Source organism: Sesamum indicum, linkage group LG1 (genome assembly GCF_000512975.1).
Source record: "Sesamum indicum cultivar Zhongzhi No. 13 linkage group LG1, S_indicum_v1.0, whole genome shotgun sequence".
Classification (NCBI taxonomy): Eukaryota; Viridiplantae; Streptophyta; class Magnoliopsida; order Lamiales; family Pedaliaceae; genus Sesamum; species Sesamum indicum.
In genome coordinates this window covers 13,390,937-13,413,043 of record NC_026145.1, presented here as the reverse complement: position 1 = coordinate 13,413,043, position 22,107 = coordinate 13,390,937, and the positions used below count along the sequence as shown (strand labels likewise).

Sequence of the window (22,107 nt, the reverse complement as noted above, 5' to 3'; positions counted from 1 at the left end):
TTAATACAAAAATAACTTAATGTATTTTAATTAATTTTGTATTAGTACAAAAAATAATGTTAATTCCTCAAAATTTAAATGGAGATAGAATAGGTTTCAAGAAAGATTTGGTTGAACTCGAGATTTAATTCACCTCACTTATTAAGTTATTATTAATACAACTCGAAGCCCATTCAGTCCCACTTGATACATCGCTCTTAGTAGGATGCAGAATACGTTCCGACCCATCTCAACCCAACCCACATCTCTATGTATTGAAAGAAATATAATTTTATTGTCATGGTTAATTGTCACAGTTAAAAGTAAAAAATAATTTAATCATAGCTAAAAATATATAAAATATTAATTAACTGTCATCGAAATTGATGTTATCTAATTATGATAAATAATTAAATTTTTATTATTTTTAAATCATAGTCGATATAGAAAATAATTTATTTTTTTTAGTGGGATCCAACCTGATTGTCAAGCCAATTCAAGAGACAAGAATAATAACAAGTTAAGGAGGATTTTTGTACTAAGATTTTAAGAAATTAAATTATTTTTCTTTTTGTTCAAAATATATTGTGGGAATTTAAATAAAATAATAACATTAATTTAAAACAGAAGTTATAATTGTTAGTTCATAATCAAAATTGAATTTAAAATGAGAAATTTATTATACTCCTTAGGGACTTAAAATTGAGTGGGTGGGCCATATTTATCTGGGCCAAGCCCAGATATTTGATCCAATATTCCATTTCCTACTCCCCTTGTTTTAAGCGGGTTTTCCTAGGGTTTTTCTATGCTTGTGATTGTGAAGGTGAAGTACAAGAAATTCTCTCATCTGCAATGGATTCTTCGTCGCTCAACTCCCCTGACTTGCAGCACTTTCTCGATGTAAGTAATTGCAACTATTTGTGAATGATTCTGGGTCGGTTTATAATATTGCATATACCTATGTGTACCTTCAATTTTGATTTGTTGCCGGTCCTCAATCCTCCATTCCAATCTTTTGGATTTTCATTGTTGAAAGAAATTTCGGGAACTTTTTTTTTTCTTCTTTTCCTTGTTATGTTATTTGAATATTTTGAAGTTGTATGAAAAGAAAACTGATATTATATCAAGAAATAATTTTGGGGAGATATAATTAGAAGTTAGTGAAAAAAGAAATTCCCTCAGTTGTCACCTCAGCAATTTTGGGGAGGTTGAAGTAATAAGCTTGGAGAACTTTTTGGATTAGCCGATATTTCCTGCTTGCAAATTGCAACCAGATGTTTACATCTTTGTGATTCCAATTTTTGAGCTCAAGTTGTAATCTGATTTAAGCTGCGATGATTTTCCTTAGACTGTGGCACTAAATGTTCGGAGTGTTGAAGAAGCATAAGTTCTTGATATGCAATTGTAGCTCAAACTATAATGTGGAGTGGCTTATTGGATAGCAACCTCCAAAGCAGGTTTATTAGAGGCTATTAGGCAGGTTAATTTGGGAACTTTAGTTGGTAGAGTACCCAAGGAAGCTACATCTCTCTACACATTAAGAAAATTGAGCTGAAGATATTGACTTCTTGTTTGGGCTTGCTAGCGAAGATGCTTAGCCCCCCATCATGCTTGAATAGAGACTATGTTCTAATTTAAACTTTGAAGTTTGAAGTCTCGTCAGCCTTGATCTCTGTCTGCTTGTCCCATGCATGTTGGATTGCATAAAGTTTGGGTCTTCTGCAGATTGCCCTTTCAAGCTGATCCAACTAAACAACTTTCTCGCTACTGTGCTTGGAAACCATCAACTTAAACATATAAGGAGGCACTAGCTTTGTTTTTCAATTTGCATTAGCTGTTCCTGATACAGTAGCTCCTGTAACACTGTCGAGATTCAGTAGTGTCGAGTCTTTATTTTGTGGTTTCGGCCTCTTGTTTTTTTCACTTATAACTTGTTGTCGTATATGTTTATCTTCGACACTCGCGCAGATCAAATATACAAGTTGTTATCCCAATGATAATAAAGGAAAAAGTTAAGGAGATCAGGTCATTGGATTGATCTGGACTAAGAGAAGGCAATTCATGACTAAGAATCTTCAATTCCACTTCCCCTTAAGTGTACTTCATCGTATATGTTATGGATAGGAGCCATCTCAAAAATACATTTTTCGAATGAAAAGGATATTTAGGACTTAAAACTTTTGAGTGTGATTGCAAAATGTGTACAAGTTAAATGCCATTGGCACATAAACCAATTCCTGGATCTTCATAGAACTTCCACCAATTGAAAATTTGAATTTCATAGATTGTCCTTGATTTAATTCTCAACTTTTGGAAACTTCTACTGTGTTGTTTCATCTGGCAGTATACAACTATTGGCAAGTGCAAATAACTTGCCCTTTGATAGCTGATTGTGGCTAAATGGGCATAATATATATTTTTCCCTTAACTGCCTAACCTCTTTTTTGGAAGGTTATAAACATGCTAGAGTGGAATATTATTGAACCTCTAATGTCCATATGAAATGGAACCCTAATAAATTGCCTCGGTTGTTGAACAATTTTTAATGTAAGATTTATGCCATGCACTTCCCTATTCCTTTCCCTTTATATTGATCCTGTGCCCTATTTCTTTTTTATTATTTGCTTTTGGACCATTTATTGTCCCTAGATATTAGTCTAGGCAATGCACTAGGAAAGGATGTTTGATGTTATTATAGCATAGTTGTTAATAGCGCATGGCGCAACATGGCGCAAGGGTCCGCTGGAGCCATGCGCACGGCGCGGCGCGCACATTTTTATACTACGGCGCACATGTATAGAAATAAATTATATATTTCATACATCAGTATATATTCACATCAATAATGCACAAATAAGTAAATATAAACACTAGAAATAATTTTAATCATCATACCATAAAAGAAATTTGCATAATAATAAGTCTTAGGAAAAACAAAAGAGTTCAAAACAGTCAAGATGATTAAACAATCCTACATAATCATTATAAACACAAATATATAATATCCATCAATCAAAATCCAAATCTTCCCTAATTTCTAATTTCACTCGTTTTTGCAAGATATTTTTTATTGTTTTTATTCTTTTAAATAAATTAACTGAAATAAAGACTGGCTAAAAAGCCCAGCCTTTATTTACACTAAGCGAAGCTTTCGCCCATTTCTTTTTAAGCCCTAGCCTAAAAAGGCTGGGGATTGGCGTGCCATTGCTAACTATGTTTAATTATAGTTATCTGCCTAACATAATTTTTATCACCTCTTTTGCTGTATCAATTTATCATGGAATTCGAGCAAGTGTGTTTGATGGGCATGGACTTATTGCTGATTCTCAGAATTCTTTGTCTTGCTAAAGGCTTTCTGTTAGCATTTAATTTACATCACTTTATCTTCACAGCAAGAAAAACAAAAAGCTATGGTGAATGAAATGATCGGAAAGCTTACATCTGCTTGCTGGGATAAATGCATAACGGGTACTCCTGGAAGCAAGTTCAGTTCTAGCGAATCGACTTGCCTCACAAACTGCGCTCAACGTTACATGGATATGTCTCTTCTGATCATGAAACGTCTGCAGCAGCAATGAACTAGGCCGATCTTTCTCTTGGGTCTGAAGTAGAAGGTTTCTGATATCTGATGCCAAGAGTCTACTCCTATCAACAATCAAATTACACAAGTTCTTTGCATTAAGACAAAAGTGTATGATATAAATTATTTATTACTATCATCTTCTGTGGTTATTAATTTTTTTTTAACACTAGTTACATTCATTGTATCAGATGTCTGTATATGGATATACCCTTGTTTGCGAATTTCAATTGCTGATATGCCCAATTCATTAAGTTTTATTGAAATTATCAGAAAGCAGATTCATTAAGAGTCTATCTTGCACAGGGCATGATCTGTTGGAGGAGGACGAGAGAAAGGTGGAACTTTGAAAACGAAATGGCAAAATCGAATTCTACCAGAACAATTACATATACACACATTAGCTAGCATATAAGCTATGCTGTTTTCAGTTTCTTCCTCTTTTTCACCTCGACTTTTAATTTACACAACTCAATTACTATTGCTGATTTTCGGTGATATTATTATCACCATCGGGCAGAATTATCCGACTGGACCCTATTGCAAGGGCTCTGTTGATGGGCATGTCCCACATCGCCTTCTCTTGCTCCCCTTTTGCAGTTCCCACATTTGTGCTGATAAAACTAGCAGACATTGAGTGAGATGGTATCACAGATTTTTTCTGCACCTTTGCCCGGAAATTGTTCTTGGAAGCGGGGATACTCCTCCAGAATACCTCCATGAAGTTTCCAACTATTCCTTTGTTATAAGGATTGGAACGCATGCTGTATTGATATCTAAAATTCTCATATGTTGACTGCAATGAAGAAAAAGTCCATGTTGGGAACTTCTCAAGATACACATCAACGTGATACAGATCAAATTCGGGAACAGAGGATTATTCATTAACCACAGAATTTGCTTGAGATAGGAAAATAATGATAATTGGGAATGCATCGACTAAAATTGAAGAAAAGTTATTGTCCGAGTACAATGCATTTGCACAATGTAAGGGTATAATAAGGGATTCTATTATCTTTTCCAAATATTTGTTATGATTTGGATTCATTTGCAGAAATAATTTTCTTTCGGTAAAAATGAAAATGTGTCTGTTTGGCATAATTTCGTTAACTGTTTTCTTGCTAACATTTTGAGAAAACAACTTCAAAACCATGCACCTACATTTTACGCACTATTTCATAAAACATACTCTATTTATACATGTAACATGCTTTCTTCAAATGAATATTGAATCTACCTATCGCTTAATGGTCAAATTTTGTTACTGACTCATTCAAACACATTTTCATTTCCACACTTTTCGGAGAGGCAATTTCACATATTTTGGGCAAACTCTTTCCAGAAAGGTTTCCCAAAATGATAATGGAAATGAATCTGAGAACAGGCAATTATTGGGTTAATTTTTAAGAATATTGTGTTCCTACAATATAAAATCGGGAAAAATGCAATTTACATTCTCTATGATATGGAAATGAGCAAAATACCTCTAGTGAAAAATAAAATAATAAATTACCCCAATATTTTGGAAAATACCCCCTATCTAAACCATTGACAGGGGGGCAATTTTGCTTTATTTTTTAAAACATTGGGGGTTAATTTGCTAATTATCTTTTTTCAAGGGGTATTTGCTTATTTCACATATCAAGGGGGTAAATTGCATTTAACCCACATAAAATCTACATTATGATCAGACAGACAGAAAGCTCATCTTGCTTCCTTTTCAAATTTCAAAGTAACCAGCCATCAGGTATTTGAACAGGAATAGTATAAACTCGGGAACAGATACCCATAAACCAATAATCAGCTTGTTACCTGGTTTGTACTGATGAGGTATAGGTGGAAGACTGATAGCCCGCCCACAAACCAGAGTGCTAAGAAAGTATAAGCAAGAAGCACGATGGATGCAGGTGTTTTGGTCATTGCTTTCCATATTGAGCTCTTCTCACTATCCATTATCCTCTTAATATAGACCCAGCAAAACCCATGAACATACAAGCAAAGAAGTGTCGTTGAAAAGACGAACATGAAAAAGAACCGATAGTTCCTCTGCAGCCAAAATCAAGAAAAAAGGTTCATATGAAACAAATCTTTGTACACATATGTAGATGGATGTCGACACAGATAGAAGTATGTGTTATAATATTACTCTCCAAAAACATTTAAACTAAACGAGACTTTGAGTAAGAAGTTTTCATGCTGGATTATATTCAATACTGAAACAAGTGCTGCATTTGTCAGGAAGTACTTACCAATCCAATACATTGGCCAATCCAGGGGCAATGATGGTCGAATCGTTCCACACAGTTGTCGCAAATTGAACAATGTGAACAACGTGGAGGTCTATACAGCATACAAGTGTCGCAGTATTTCACTTTCACAGTTATTCCATTAATTACAACATCTTTGGTCCGGGGCAAGCGGGGCGTTTGCCCAGGTCCGAATTCCATACTATTATCGTGTTCTGGTTCTGGAGGATGAGCATTGCGAGGAATAATACCAGGATCTCTTCCAGAAGTCAATAGAAGAAGCATTAAATCCTGGAAATGCAAATACAACTACGAAATGTTGATTATGCTTGTCTCTTGTTTCTTCAACACACAGAATGCAGAAAAGCAAACCCAACTTCAATTATTCTATATGAACACACATCAAGATTGCATTCAGGGTTTTGCTTTGGTACAACTAGCAACTTTTTTCAGAAATCATTCTGCTCGGTAGTTCAAAAGATTACTTTCGGCAAACTTCATTACTTTTGCCCAGGTTTACCATACATCAGCATAGATGATTACAATGTAGGGATTGGTAGTTCTTGTTTAGATCATAGAACTCATGGACTATTGCAAGAATGATAGATGATGATCATAAGACCAACCAAATGCCCTTATCCAACCAATAGCTTAGAAATCACAGCTCAGCTGGTCAAAGTAAATAAAAAAAAAAAAGAAAACCAAAATCTCAACCTAATTCAACAACTGCATTGGTGGGATACTGAACCATTTGAAACGAACGTAAAATTTAGAGTAGGAAATGGAACTTACATATAGTGTGAAAACAATAAATACAACCATAATTGCAATCCCCCAATCGCCAGAGAAATCATCCATCAGTTTTCTCGCAACAAACATGCAGAAAATAGTGGCAGGAGCAACTATAAGGGCTATCGTCAGCAAGACTGATCTTGCGTCTGGCCCAAAAATGAACCTTCCCCCAAGACAAAATATCTGCAATAAAATTAAATGGATAACCACATATCAGAATACATGCGAACCAGCAGCAATTCTTTCTCCACAATTTTCACGCAGTTTCTGATCGTGGAACAGATCCTTCAAGAAACTTCATTGTAAAACCACATACTTTCTTTCCAAGGATTTAACTGATATATGACCTCAAGTGTTTATTGCATTACTCCATGTCATGTACACATTCAGGTTACACGCCAACAAGTAATCAAATTATTGACAAGATGTATACTTCAGAGATAAAACAAGCTAAATTTCCATACTACCACCCCAAAAATTGCTTTATTCTTTGCCCCAGATACCCAATAAGTATTATTGAGCGAAAGCTGCTTCAAAAAAAAATCTGGGCAGTAGAAAATAAAAATTGCATCGATGCCGGTTTATATTTCCTCTAAAACGCTCAAACTTGATCATATCTGAAACTAATTGCAAAGTCAAGATAACATGTTCCAGATTATAACTCTCCGATAAAGCTATAACAACGAACTCCAAAAGACGATCAAGATAAGTTAAAGCTCAATTCAAGAACCTGATAGTAAAGATCTTAATCTTCAAAGAATAACTATATTTCCCAAATAACAGGAACCCATCAAAATTTTCTCAAAGAATCAGATAAAAACCAAAAAGTTACGGAAGTTACATTACTCCCTTCCCAAGCCTTGTAAGTCCGGACCATCTCCGCCGCACTCTCGACGGCGCCACCATGGGACTCCGGCGGCGCCACTGCGTCCATCTCTCTCTCCTCTAATAATTTTCTTCTCTAACAAAAAATTATGCTCTTTTTCTCTCACTAGACAAAAGAAAATTGAAATGACGGTGTGAAATACTCAATCGCAGTGCGCAAAGTCAGCAGAGAAGAAAAGAATCGGGCAGAACAAAATATTATGTTTAGTTTATAACACTATAAGAAAAGTCGTTGTATACAGCAAGTGGTGGTTTCCCTGTGTGGCGGGGTTGTTGCATCAGTTTCCGGCAGTCAATTTCCCCGGAGGATAAGGGCGGCGGGGGAATCGAAATTATATTTAGAAAAATATGGGGCAAAAAACATATGGAGAGGAAGAAATGAGCCATTATATGAATTTTAACGTGAATTTATTTGTTAAATAGAAATATAACTATTAGATAATGTTTTAAATTAAATTTATGTTTTAATTGTATTAAATTTCAACAATATAATTATTTTTAAAATTTATATACATATTTTTTATAATTATAAGACGAATTTAATTTTAATAAATAATAATAAAAATATTGTAGTAGTAAATATATTTATCTTCATTTATGGGGCGTAAACTCATCTATTTTAGAGCTGGGGATTAAATAAAGTGTAATTTAAGATAAAGTTGGAGGGCTAAAATGTTTATATATTTATATAGTTCAAATATTAAAAAATGATTTAATGCTCATTACCTCCCCAGCTTGTGGGGATAACGCGTTTGTGAAGTGGGTGGCTGGCTGTGACTAAGTCTTCCCAATTATGCTAATTATAAAGTTAATAAACTTTAATTCATAGATGTGGTATACATACTAATAAAGAAAATTTCATATATCAACAATATTTATGTGTGTTTATATTTATATGCTAATTATGACATATGGATTGATATTTAAGTTGTGATTATACTTGGACTATAATATAGAGAGAATTAATGCAATTTATCTCCTACAAAATGCAAAAAGAGCTATAAATTTTAGGGATGATAATGGGACTGATATGGGATGGATTCCACTAAATTCGAGACTTGTTTCACTTAATTTTATTTTGACTCAAAACACTCGATACTGCTTGATTTTTACTATAATTGAACCTAAAATCTGTCTCAAAACCTTCCTAGAGCTTCAGACTTGGCATATTTATATAATAAAGAAGGGTTAATTGGATATTTTCGCATGCCAAAAGTGAGTGGAAGCTATGAGCAATTTAAATCTACTTGTGAATACAATCTTTGTAAAAAAAGAAAAAAAATGATAAAATGGCTTTTCCTGAACCTATTTCTTCAATGCACGTTCTTTTAGTTTGTTTTTGCAACTTCATTAGAACACAAAAGAGGTTTTTGCGTTTTTGTCTTCTACTGTAATAGTAATTGTCAGTCTATTTTAATAAATTATTATTTTTTATTATAAATAATTAATATATTGATTTATTAAAAACAAAAAAAAGGGTATTTTTTTGAAGAAAACATTCAATCAGAGACTTTCCAATCTAACAAGTTTCAACATCAAATCTTAGCTGTATAGAGTTTAAAAAAGAGAAAAGGGAGCAAAATAATTGGGTGGAGGCTAATAAAAGATGGTTGGCATATGTAGAGTAGAGCTGCATATTTAATTATGTGTGAATGAACATGTTTTAGTAACAATGAAACTTGACCAAATTCAAGAAGCAATGACTTACACCTAAGTTTCCTAAGTATTTATTGCTTACAAAATTACGTCTAAATATTAATAGGTGTCTAAATATTAATATTACAGATTATAATCTTAAAATTCTATCTCAAATTACCAATATTAAATTTTAAGGTAATTTAGTTAAAATAGAGAAAACTTCAAACTAATTAATTTCTGTAGATATAATCAATTTTTTAGTGTTTTTTTTTAAAAGAAAAAAGGAAAATGGGCGAACAATAAGTTAAATGTGTCATATTAATAAAATAACAATGAGACGGTAACACAAAATTATTGGTACTATATGTATGATATAACAAATATGAGGATATATATATATATATATATATATAATTTTAAAAAAGTTAACAAAGGAGGTTTATATAATTGTCAAAACACTTGAGTTTTTTATTAAATTTTTTTATTTGATCGATGCCGATAAATTTAAATATTAGGATTAATAAATGAGTTTGTTTATTAGATGATAACGAATGTGGTCGTTATTAAGTATAATTTTTTAAACTTGAAAAAATCGAGGTTCAAAATAGTTAAATTAGAGGAGATGAATGCAGATATTTTAAAGCGTGATTATTAAGTAAAACGTGAAATTTTCTAGGTGACTTGTGACACTCTAGACTAGATGGAGCGAGCATGGGGTTACCACTGCAATGTTGATTTCTAGACATGGAAAATCGTATTTTTTATTTTGTTTATTTAAAAATATTTTATGTGTATATATATATATAATTCCATAAAATTTAAAATAAAAAAATGAATCTAATATGAGCAACTCCCAACGTAAACACGTAGTGGTGTCCATATGAATGAGTCTCAGAAACCGAGCTGCTCCACCCTTCACTCCTAATTTGCTTGCTTTGGAATCAGAGTCTCAACCTCATTTCTATGCGTATGTGAATGTACATAAACTGACTACATTAACTTTGGACTTTTTCCATCATATATTTTTTACATCACTCATTATTCAATTATACCAAAATAAATGTGGTTTTCGATTTTGTATGCTGAACGTGTAAATGACTGTCAGTCTATCACACATCTTTCATTTTATAAAATAAAATAGGCATCAATCATGTACAGAATACTAAACGGTGTGGATCACCTGAACCGAGACTCACTACTATTCATAGTGGCTGCCTTTTCGCACTCAATCCACATACATAAAAGAACAATTAATGAATACGGAATAATGGGAAAATATTTGTGGGTGGCCCAATCCCACATGATTTTGGGTTGGGCTAATTCGTTTAAAACATGAGAAAATAAAGGTCCCACCGGGAGTCGAACCCAGGTCGCTGGATTCAAAGTCCAGAGTGCTAACCACTACACCATGGAACCCCCTTGGCCTACCTAGTTTCCTTTATTATTTTTCAGCACATGATTTTCAGCTGGTGCTTTGCTAACTGTTGGCTCTTATCCTCTCGATTTTTTATATTATTTAATTTTTAATTCAACCATTTTATTTAATGAATTAATTTTTTTGTATAAATTCAAATTTAATCTATTTATATTCATTTAAAAAATATTTAGTTAATTAAATTATAATAAAAATTTAGATAATATACACACATCAAATGTGTTTTGATCACTGATCTATTAATTAAGTGTGAATAAAGCTGATAATAATTAGTTTTGGCAGACAAAATGTGTGTTGACTTAAATGCCATTTTTATAAAATAGAGATTAAACTCCCTCCATTTTTCATAGGGTTGTTCTTTTGAATTTTAAATTTTGGTATAGAAAAAAGGAGTCATAAATAGTAATGATCACAAGAAATAAGGAAAGAGTCATGCCCTTTGAAAGTTTTGGGGGCTGTGTAATTGATGGGAGGAGGCCAGCTGCCATCAAGTCCTTAGTTAGAGGGACTGTTTATGACAAGATATATAGGACATCTTTCCATCTAGCAGCTTCACTCTTCCCTTGCGTCAAGGTAATTTCATAGTTCTTCTCTTTTTCCCCTTTTTTCCTCGTCTCTTTCTAATCCGCCATTTTTCTAGCAGGTTATAAGCGCTTCTTCTACTAACATCTTATTATCCTCATTCATCCTAGGTAAGTCTTTTTTCTCACTTTTCTTAGTTTAATCATGTCTGAGGGGGATGTATGCGAGCAAACCGTACAGGAGTTTTTGATTGAGTTAACTATTCTATTAGATGAATACGAGGAACGTCTTGATATTTCTCACTCTGGTCTCCAAGGGCAAAGGCGAGGAGGAAGTGAGTAGTAAAAAAATGAATGTCTAGAGAGGAATCGAAAAGAAGAAAGACAGAGGATATGGTAGTCGCCTCTAGTATGGAGTCGTTTAGGATCTTCCAGTCTTGTCTGGAGGAGGACATATGTGCGATTAGGTCTAGGTTTGGGATACCTGATCCATTCCTGGCTTACAAAAATCTTTTTGGGATGAGGTACTTTTAACTGTTGCTCATTTGATTAATTTATCTCCCTCTGTGCCTTTGCTTGGAAAATCTCCTGATACTATGTGGTATGGCAAGCAGCCTAATATTTCCTCTTTACGTATTTTTGGATGTTCTTTTTGTGCATTAAAATTCTGATAAATTAGAACCCCGATCTATAAAATGTGTGTTTATTGGTTATCCTGAGGGTGTCAAAGGGTATAGGCTATGGGTATGAAGCCAGTCAAGTTTTAAGGATTTAATAAGTAGAGATGTCATATTTAATGAAACTGAGATGCCTTGCCCCAAAACGACACAACATTTAATAAAGTGGAGGATAACATAGAGGATAACTAAGAAGAGGGTAGATAGAAGCACAAAATTCTGAACACCTAGAAGAACAACACTTAGAACATCCTAAAAACACAAACATAGAGACAAACCTTGATGACTACCTATTAGCTAGAGATAGGAGTAGGAGACAACCTAGGATGTTTTCAAAACTTAGAGATTACCAAGTTGCTCTAAACACTGAAATTCCTGAACCTACGAGCATAAAAGAAGCCATAAAATCGAAAAATTGGCTTAGTGCCATGGAGGAAGAAATGAGATCCCTTAGGGATAATAAAACATAGATCCTAGTACCAAAACCCTCTAAATGCTCTATAGTAGACTGTAAGTGGATCTTTAAAATCAAACAAGAGAATCCCATAAAATATAAAGCTAGGTTAGTAGCTAAAGGATTCACACAAAAAGAGGGCAATCATTACAATGAAATTTTCTCTCCCGTTGTTAGATACACCACTGTTCGCATTATACTTGCTCTTACTGCTCATTATAACTGGGAGTTAAAACAAATGGATGTGAAAACTGCATTTCTTCATGGGGACTTAGATGAAAATATTTATATGCATCTACCTTTTGGCTTCATTAATAATACAAAATCGGATTATGTGTGCCTTTTGAAAAAATCCTTTTACGGTTTAAAACAGTCCCCTAGACAGTGGAATAAAAAGTTTGATCTTTTTATGCTTTTCCTTAACTTCAAAAGAAGTGATTATGATCATTGTCTTTATTTCAAGTATATTGACGATTGTCCTATTTTCTTAGTGTTATATGTGGATTACATGCTTATATCTAGTTCTAATCATAAATTGATTGATGATTTACAAAAGGATTTGTGTAAAACTTTTGAAATGAAAAATCTTGGTGATGCGAAAAGAATCCTCGAAATGGATATTACTGAAGATAGAAAAGAATAAAAAATTCTTCTAAATCAAATGACTTATATTTTGTCTATCTTGAAAAAAATTTCAATGGAAAATAGCAAAGTTGTTTCTATCCCTCTTGCTGCTCATTTCCAACTATGCAGGGATCAATGCCCTAAAAATAATTTTGAAAAGGAGAAAATGAGCAAAGTACCTTATTCGAATGTTATCGGCTCTATAATGTTTCTTATGGTTTGTTCCTGACCCGATATTGCTTATGCCATCAATTGTCTCAACAGGTATATGTCTAACCCTAGCCCTCCACATTGGGAGGCCCTGAAATGACTCCTTAGATACCTTCGCGGTTCTATTGATATCGGTATTACTTTCTCTAAATTCTCTGATAACATTCATTTGATTGGCCGTAGATTCGAATTATACAAACGATAGGGATAGTAGAAAGTTTACTACTTCTTACATATTTTCTTTGTGGGGTTCATATATTAGTTGGAAATATAAGGAATTAAGCGTAATACTTTTTTATTATAATAGGAACAAGAAATAAATTGGGCTCAGCTCGTTAAGCATTTATTTATTGCTATAAATTATATTAAAAACTTTGGCTATGAATATGCTATTTCATTTCTTTAACTAATCAATTAATTGACTTTTCACTCATTTTATTTTAAAGAAAAAAGAACAAAAAACAATTAATTTTTCATTATTGTATTTTATATGAGTATATAGTCGAATACTGTCATCACTAACACATTGATAATTAAATAAATATGTTGAATTATAACACACTCCATATAAAATAATAAATTTAATGATATAAAATATAAAATTGATAACATTAAAAAAGACAATTAATTAGTATAGAGTAGAAGGATTATTCGAATAGAGATGGGATAGTAAAAAATAAAAAGGGAGAGGAAGAGAGAGAAATGGTGTGCTGTGCATTTCTTACATTCCGTCATTTCATAAACCCAACAAGCAACAAAAACCCTAGTTCCTCCTCTCTCCTAAAGCTCCCACTTTCGTACTCTCTCAAATTGCTACTGCCAACACACATATATCATTCTTCAAACTGAAAACCATACGAATTCTACAGATTTTAGCATGTTGAGACTGTGGAAATAGTACCAGAATTGTTTAGCGACACATCCAGTTAAAACCCAGGTGATTATTTGGGGTTTTGGTTATTTGTTTTGTTCTTTTTGTTGATTCTTTGGGGTTTTGATTAAATTAGTATAAATATAGTTATCTGGGTTAGTGTTATTTTCAATTAGCTTAAAGATAATTTTCGTTTCCTAACTTCAGACCATTCTCGTTTTAGTCCCCTAAGTTACTAGGATTTCAATTTGGTCCCGTAAAACTGAAAAATTCTCAATTTTGGTCCAAATTTCACTGGAAAAATGAGGAGCTCGCCGGAAAAAGTCACATGCCAAGCATGTGACTTTTTAAATTGGGGGCTGGATTGTGATTGGCTGAAAAAAATGATGTGGCGCAGACGTGGCGCCCAGTTAGAAATTAAAAAAAAAATGACTGACGTGGATATTTAATCCATGTCAGCTGTTTGCGTTGTTGCTGTTCCAGTTGCATGACTGGGTGAATCAACTCAGTCGACCGTGTTAGCTTCCTAGGAGGCCGATTCCGTCGAGGCTCCGGTGGCCACTTCTGATCGGAGAGGAAGGTCTGCCATTGTAGGGCGAGCTCAGTGGTGGTTCTCCGCCTGAAATCTGCCGTTATACGGCGGAGAATCGAGCGCGCGGCCGTCGGCGAAGGCGGAGGACGGCTTTTCTCGGATCTTTGCATAGAGGTGACCAAAATCGATGGGACTGGTCTCAAAAGATTCACCAGAATGAGAGGAGTTCAACGGTGGTTGTCCGAGCCGGTGGTTCGTTCAGGAGAAGGAGAAAATGCCGGTCGAAGGTGCAGTCACAGCGGACGACGATCGAGATCTTCAAAACGATGGATCTTTGCACCTAGTTGATGAAAATGGATGAGACTAGTCCCATTAGAACCGCAATGAGGAGACGAATTCAATGGTACCAATCTGCGATCGTGGGTCATCCTGTCGCCAGCAAATTGATGGGAATTGTCCGCGGCGGTCAATTTCAAAGCCCACTCGCTGTCGTGGTCGAATCTCAAAATTGGTTGAGGGGTTTTATTCTCCTTGCCATGGGGAATCAAATGATATATGTGGTGGCCAGAAATTCCAAGTAATAGTGGTGGAATTGAAGAGAGAAAGTGGTGGCGACTGGCAGGTGATTTTGGGGCGAATTTCAGCGACTTTGATTTCCACGTCAGTCATGTTTTTTTTTTTTTAATTTCCAACTGGGCGCCACGTCTGCACCACATCATTTTTTCCAGCCAATCACAATCCAGCCCCCAATTTAAAATTCACATGCTTGGCATGTGACTTTTTCCAGCGAGTCCCTCATTTTTCTGGCGAAATTTGGACCAAAATTGAGAATTTTTTAGTTTTACGGGACCAAATTGAAAATTCTAGTAACTTAGGGGACTAAAACGAGAATGACCTGAAGTTAGGGAACGAAAATTACCTTTAAGCCTTTTCAATCTTGAAAAATCCTTAAAATTAGCGCACTGACATGTTTTCACCCCCTTTCCTCGGTCCTCTTCTGACCCAGAAAAACAGAGGAAAGAAAATCAAGAAAAGCCTTTATTCGTCAAGGAGGCAAACATGGCTAAGCCTGATGATGCCCATTTGCAGGGTAACACTCGCAGGAAAAGTAGCGGTAGAGGTTGGGTACAACACAGAAAAATGCGAGAAAGAAAAAAATCGCTGGTAAAAATACTCAAAATCACTGTTCTCTTCCTTTCATTTCATTTTTTTGAATTTTTTGTGAAGAGGGTTTTCTTCATTTCATTTCTTGAATTTTTGGTGAAGAGGGTTACTCCAATCTACCTATAAATGAAATCATCATTGCAGTTCTTTTCCTTATCTTTCTTGATTAATTTTCTTGTATGGAGGGACTATGCTATATGTTATGACATTGCATCCCGCAAGTTTTTGGTTTCATGAATAACGTGTTTATCCTTTTCTGTCTCATGTCTCCAATTAGCTTAATCATCTTAGTTGCTTCTAATTTTCTAAATAGCGAATACATGTCCATCAGTGACAAGATCAGAACTCATCTGTGGTTTGCTGAATCACTTACCATATTTACTGAGAACTATCCGATTTTATTATTTCACCATTAAATATTAATGTGAATTCAAGGACCAATCTGGTCTTCAAGTAGAATGCTTAAAACAATTTGCTTTCTGCTAGTGCATTTTCTTGTTGATGGGAGGACAGTCATTTGATGGTAGATTTTGACATGGAGGAGTTCTAGAGGAAAGTTGAGAGTTGTAAATAGAGTGCTTCTTTAAGGGAATATTACCATGATTCTTTCTCTACCCACGTCAAACAAGATATTTTTTGTTTTGAAGGAAATTAGTCTAATTCTTTGAATTTGCTACAAATACTCTATAGAAAAATTCAGTGGAATTGATTATGAAATATTTTTTTGGGCTATATTATTTGGTTTTGAAGAATTGAATTAACCTGACAAAATTAATATGAAATACAATTTGCGATAATAAATTCGCGTAAAAATTACAAAATTGGGTTGAATCTATTAGTAAATACTGTTTTCTTTTCCTCCCTTTTTCTAAATTACAATTTGGCTGTAAGAAAAAGAACAAGAAATAATGGTGACTATCACAAATTTAGCTGAATTAGGGCATAAATTTATATTCTTATAAATTTAATATTAACTTATTATTTTATATATATACTTTATTGAATAACAAGTTTAATAAGTATTTTATATAGTTATTATTGTAGAATTTGCATGTACATAGTAATTGCCACAAATTACTAGGATACTAGCAAGTGTGGCATATCTTATATATGTGTATATTTTTTAAAAATAAATTAAAATATAATATTTATATAAATTATATCGATAATTTTTGTAGAGTACAAAGTTCCTAAAAATACATATTAAGATAATAAATTGATATAAATATTTTGATTTATAGAAAAATATCGATAAACAAAGATAATACATATTAATGTTGGAGAAATAAAAAATACATGAGAAAAAAAATATCTGCCAAAAGGAATTTGTAAAATCAATAAATAAAAAATCCTAAAAATAATTAATTAATTGTTTTAAAAATAAATAGCATACTATAATTAAGTGAGCTTAATAATAAAGTATAAAGCAAAATTTGACACTTTAGACTATAAATATAGAATGAAAAGGCTTAAGCACAGCTAATTATCCCACATTGAAAAAAATATAAATCAAACTTAAACCCTTTTGGTTATAAATATAGAAAGATTTAATCCCAAAAAAATTAAACCTTCACTAGATAATATTTTTTAAAAAAAATGATTTTGACCGATTTTCATCATTTTGATTACACCTATTTTGAAAGTATGAATCAGGTCGGATACATGACCGATTCCCAATTGAACCGTTTGAAGTCCAGTTCTAAAACCCATGAACCTATATATAATTCCACCAATACCATTTTTTTATTGCAGAAACTATAGGTATTGACAACTTAATACTTTTTTGTCATGTTGGTTATTTGTCCACATTTATAAATAAGAATTCGATTGAGCTCATCTCGTAATTAGTTGATAATATGAATAGTGATTGAGTTATCTCCTTATCGTTTGATAAAAATATATATATAAAGTCGAGAATTTGAAGTGGGTGAAATTAAGGCACTCACTGAAGAAATATATTGATTGATGTCTTTTCTCAGTTAGAAAGTATAGAAAATATTTGATATTTCAGAATACGAAAACTATCAAGTGTACAACCAATAAAGAGTTGTCAGGAATTCAAAAAATGGATGTTGAAAAAAAAACACTCTTTATTTTTTCTCATTAGATGAGATAGAAAATTAGTTCAATTTGAAATACAAAACATATCAAGAGACCAATTCATAATTGGATCAAACTATATAAGAAGTCCATAAAATTGGTATTTCACTACCTATATCGATCTTTTTTTTTATGTACATATTAGGTTATAATCTGCTTGCATATCACAATTAAATATTTAAATTTGCAAAAATTATTAATGTGATAAAACAAATTTTTTTACAACTTATAATCTGCTTTTGTTATTCACTCACTCAACATTTATTATTAATATATTTATCTCTTTTTCAGTGTGAATTGATTTCGAATCGACACAGTGCCATGCAGATCATGTTTGTGCTTGTCGCGGTGTGCATCACTAACACGTAAACAAATAAAAACAAGTGATTTATTCAAAACGACCACTATAAAATATCTAAAACTCAATACAATTAGTTTATAATAAAATAAAAACTAATCTTGAAAATAACATCCACCATGTATGCACCATTACGAAATTTAAGTAAAATTAAATTTTTGGTCCTGTGATTTTAGAATGTTGGTATTTTTTATTCTGTAACTTATTTTATTTATATATTTAGTTCTTTTTTGACGAGTCTAGTCTTAAACATCTCATATTTGGTATTTTTTTTCGACAAATGTAATCCCGTATTAATAATTTTGGTCCTTTTCGTATTGTAATAGATATCATTTTTGGTCTTATAACTATGGGTCGTTGGGATTAAAATTGTTAATACATAGCTAAATTTGTCAAATAGGGACCAAATATGATATGTTTAGGACTAAATTTGTCAAAAAAAAGACTAAATGTGTAAATGAAGTCAGTTACAAAATAAAAAATGCTAAAACCTAAAGTTACAGGACACAAAATGTAATTTTGCCCGACATTTAATTTGTTATAATATCTTACTTTATCGTAAGTCATTGAATTGGCAGATCGAAAGCAGCAACTCTTTAATTTAATTATTTGCTTAATTACTCCATATATTATTGTAATTTAATGATTAGAGATACACTTATGAAAAGAAATCTTATCGTCGTAATTAATTACTCTAAAATTCAAACTTTCTACCAACTTCTTAGGAACATGATCTAAACATAGCTTTTTGGGACGACAGATGGCTGAGTTACTATTGATTCTCACTGTAAAAATGCGGACAGAAACCCTTTTAATATTTAACGCCAAAGGCTGCATCGACATTAAATATTATTTATCTTTAATTCGTGCTTCAGTTTGCATCATCTATATCATACATTATTCACTCCAAAGTAGACTATGAAAGTGAAATAACCAGCCCACAACGCACTGCTCCACTGGTAACGTTGAGGTCTCATAATTGCTTGAAGTTCAAATTAATTTAATGAAGTTTTTAGGGTTTTAATAGTCTTCAATCAGGTTTTATAATTCTCAAATTATTTTTACGTAAATTTGTAGGACAGAGCATGTGAGAACAACATCGGGAAGGCCTTAGTTATACCTGAAGTATAGAGAGTATATGTATCTATAGGTATGATCGAATTTATATGTGAACCATTGATACAATTTTGATTGTACGATTGTATCATGTAACGTAATGAGTCCGGTTCAAATCGGGTCGGTACGACCTAAATGCCTTAGGGTCTATTTTCATTTACGATGATATATAACATGATTTTTCTGCTATTTCAGGGTATTAAATGTTGTTCTCATATCACTGATCAAGAGATTTTAGGAGTGAGATTGTTTAGACCTTAATTTTCATGTAAAAGTAAAATAAAATATGATATTTCTAAGTTAATCAGATATTTGATCAGTTGAAAATGTGAGCAAGTTACAAAATTAGTAATAAATCAAGTCCGAGGACCATTTCATTTCATCTCATAAAATATTTCTTCTTCAAATATATAAATGTTATTACTATTATTATTATTTTATTTTATTTGAATTACATGGTAATACACATTCGAATTACAATAGTTTCAACTCACCCAAACTCATTTTATCTTGAATTGAGATGAGACGTAAAGCAATCACAACTTTATTCATTTCCGACAGAGTTTGGTCAATAATTTGAAAAATCATCTTTTTTAATTGAAATCAATTATTTTCGGTGAGATAATTAGACGGATAACAAATTATAAAAACCCGACATGATCTTTCAATTAAAGTATGTTTTTGCTAATGAGTTTTTATTTTTATTAATTTTTTAAATGATTTTTTGAAGTTGACAAAATAAAGTACAAACTTCATATATATACATAAATATTAACTTCATTCTAACAATTCTATCATCCTTGAAATTTTCAATAATTACCCAAAACTAGCAACCAAAATAGTTACTAAAGGAATTAGGACCAACCATGCCCAAATTAATCTTCATTAAGAAAAATTAAATTATCCCCTACATTATAAATGACTGTAAAAAATTATTATTATATACTACAATCAAATAAAATTAATGTAAAAACTTTAAATTTTGATTATAATTCATCAATATTTTTCTTAATTTTTATCTATAATCAAAATAATAAATATTTTAACCTCGCATGCGAAAACAGACGTTAATAGCCATTATCCAGCCCGATTAATTATGTTGAACGTAATTTTTAATTTTGAGTGCACGAGTATAGTGGAGAAATTTGTAAACATGAAGAAGTAGAACTTGATTGGATCTGGTCCAAAAGCATAGAAGGAGGTAATTGTAACTTAGAATATTGTAAGGATTTATATATATATAGATAGTGGTGCCAGTTGTCTGTAAAAGAGGCAGATATGTATCAATATTTGAGTTTGAGAAGAACAGGTACGGGTCAAAAAGGTGGGACATTAGATAGGTAGAGTGCAATACCATTAATTTGCTGATCTCACCTCATCAACAATGCTACCAATATAAATTAATCTTATTTTTTTATTATATATATGTGAACCACTTCTCCAGGACTTTTCCGTACAATGATTAATAGGGTTAGTAAGGCTAATATATATCATGCAGTTTAATGGTTATATTTTCCTTTTTATTTAAATATCTTGAATTGAATTTTATTGATGATTTTGCTTAGATATTAATTACAAACTATAAATTTTAGTGATTTATAAGTCATGAGGTTTTATCTCCTTAACTAGCAAGACTCATTTTTATGATATTATAAGACTTATATGAATATAGAACGAGTAATATGTTGCGCAAGAATAAGACACAGATATCACATGTTGTATCAATTGAGGATGTAAAACTTGTCATTTTATGTAGATTTATTATGGGTTGAAAGTAGTCGGCTTAATTACAATGTTTGATGAGTGAAATTGAGCTTAAATTTTTAGTCTGTTAAAGGGGTAACAGTGATCAAGTTGAGCAACTTTCCAATGGATTCTGATTACAAATAAAAACCACATAGCAATATCAAGACTCAAATATATTTTTGGTCATGTAATTTTGATATATTTGTATTCTTATCCTTTATCTTTCTAGAGTTGTAATATAGTCTTATAACTTTTTGATATTTTGGCCCTTCTGGTGCTGGATTTTAAAAAAATTGACGGAATAAATCATGTGTCCCTCGTGATTTTGGAATTTTTTGTCTTTATCTTTCTAGAAGTTGCAAAAAAGTCCTTTAACTTTGTTATATTTCGCCATTTTGACCATTTCGGTGCTAAATTTTGCAAAAATTATCGAAATAAATCATGTGCCCATGTTATTATTATTTTTTTAATTTTTCTTTCATGCTAGTAAAAGTTAGCCAATCATAACAAAAGTTCCAATTTAAATTAACCACGTGATCCGCATATAATTTATTCAGTGACTTTTCCAAAATTCGACACAAAAAAAATCAAAATTACAGGATAAAAAATATATTTAAACCATTATAAAATTTGGCATTGAGGCATAATTTAGCTGTAAAAATTTGATTATAGTGATATTAATAACGTAATTAAGGGTACGTATAATCGAAGAAAAGTGAAAGACTGAAGAATGAGGTTCATGATTTGGCAGTAGATTGTGATGACACATGGGCCAGGAAGATGTGAAAAGGGATTTTAGCTACAATTATATATGAATTAACAGTTGCTTTTTAGGATGCATCTTTATTAATTAAAACCCCAAAAACATTCAAAGCAGCCAGGTGCTATCTCCATTCATCAATATAATTGCTTGAATGGGAATTATTAATATAAGATATGATTTAATTAGCCGACAAACTTAGGTATGAATTGAACTCAATCTTAATTTTTTGGTAAATAAATATATAGCACTGTAAATAAATAGAATCCAACTAATAAAATCATTGTTCAAACATAGTTTGAATTATTATTGAGTTCTTTGAATTTGATTTTGTTCATTATCGATCGAATTAATTGTGCTCAAACCAAATTGTAATTGAATTTAAATAGCTCATATAGTTTGATACTTTTAGATTTATT

General features: G+C 32.2%; 2 protein-coding genes, 1 long non-coding RNA gene and 1 other non-coding gene across 5 annotated transcripts; 2 read left to right on the top strand and 2 right to left on the bottom strand.

Moving 5' to 3' along the window:
- LOC105165967 (mitochondrial import inner membrane translocase subunit TIM8-like) lies at positions 755-3,798 on the top strand. The gene is made up of 2 exons (XM_011085135.2): positions 755-879; positions 3,372-3,798. Exons 1-2 carry the CDS (start codon positions 832-834, stop codon positions 3,555-3,557), a joined length of 234 nt encoding a protein of 77 aa, XP_011083437.1. The 5' UTR covers positions 755-831; the 3' UTR covers positions 3,558-3,798.
- On the bottom strand, positions 3,890-7,751 carry LOC105165959 (probable protein S-acyltransferase 7). 2 transcript variants are annotated; one of them, XM_020692325.1, is made up of 5 exons: positions 7,439-7,751; positions 6,598-6,780; positions 5,809-6,114; positions 5,372-5,605; positions 3,890-4,355 (listed from the first exon to the last, which is right to left on the bottom strand). In XM_020692325.1, exons 1-5 carry the CDS (start codon positions 7,529-7,531, stop codon positions 4,038-4,040), a joined length of 1,134 nt encoding a protein of 377 aa, XP_020547984.1. In that variant the 5' UTR covers positions 7,532-7,751; the 3' UTR covers positions 3,890-4,037. The 2 variants fall into 2 exon arrangements, with proteins under 2 accessions (XP_020547984.1, XP_011083425.1); XM_011085123.2 differs by having other exon boundaries at positions 5,809-6,096.
- Positions 10,465-10,536, bottom strand: TRNAQ-UUG. The gene has a single exon. It is a non-coding gene; the product is annotated as a tRNA-Gln (tRNA).
- LOC110011684 lies at positions 13,723-19,361 on the top strand. The gene is made up of 3 exons (XR_002286705.1): positions 13,723-13,978; positions 15,451-15,608; positions 19,144-19,361. It is a non-coding gene; the product is annotated as an uncharacterized LOC110011684 (long non-coding RNA).

What these genes read in the sequence shown, in the direction of transcription:
- LOC105165967 (XM_011085135.2), top strand. Translation starts at nt 832, where the DNA reads ATGGATTCTTCGTCGCTCAACTCCCCTGACTTGCAGCACTTTCTCGAT. An exon ending in ACTTGCAGCACTTTCTCGAT is followed by an intron (nt 880 to 3,371) that starts GTAAGTAATTGC and finishes TTATCTTCACAG; the next exon opens with CAAGAAAAACAAAAAGCTAT.
- LOC105165959 (XM_020692325.1), bottom strand. Translation starts at nt 7,531, where the DNA reads ATGGACGCAGTGGCGCCGCCGGAGTCCCATGGTGGCGCCGTCGAGAGT. An exon ending in AGGCTTGGGAAGGGAGTAAT is followed by an intron (nt 6,781 to 7,438) that starts GTAACTTCCGTA and finishes ATTTTATTGCAG; the next exon opens with ATATTTTGTCTTGGGGGAAG. An exon ending in TTGGCCAATGTATTGGATTG is followed by an intron (nt 5,606 to 5,808) that starts GTAAGTACTTCC and finishes TTTTGGCTGCAG; the next exon opens with AGGAACTATCGGTTCTTTTT.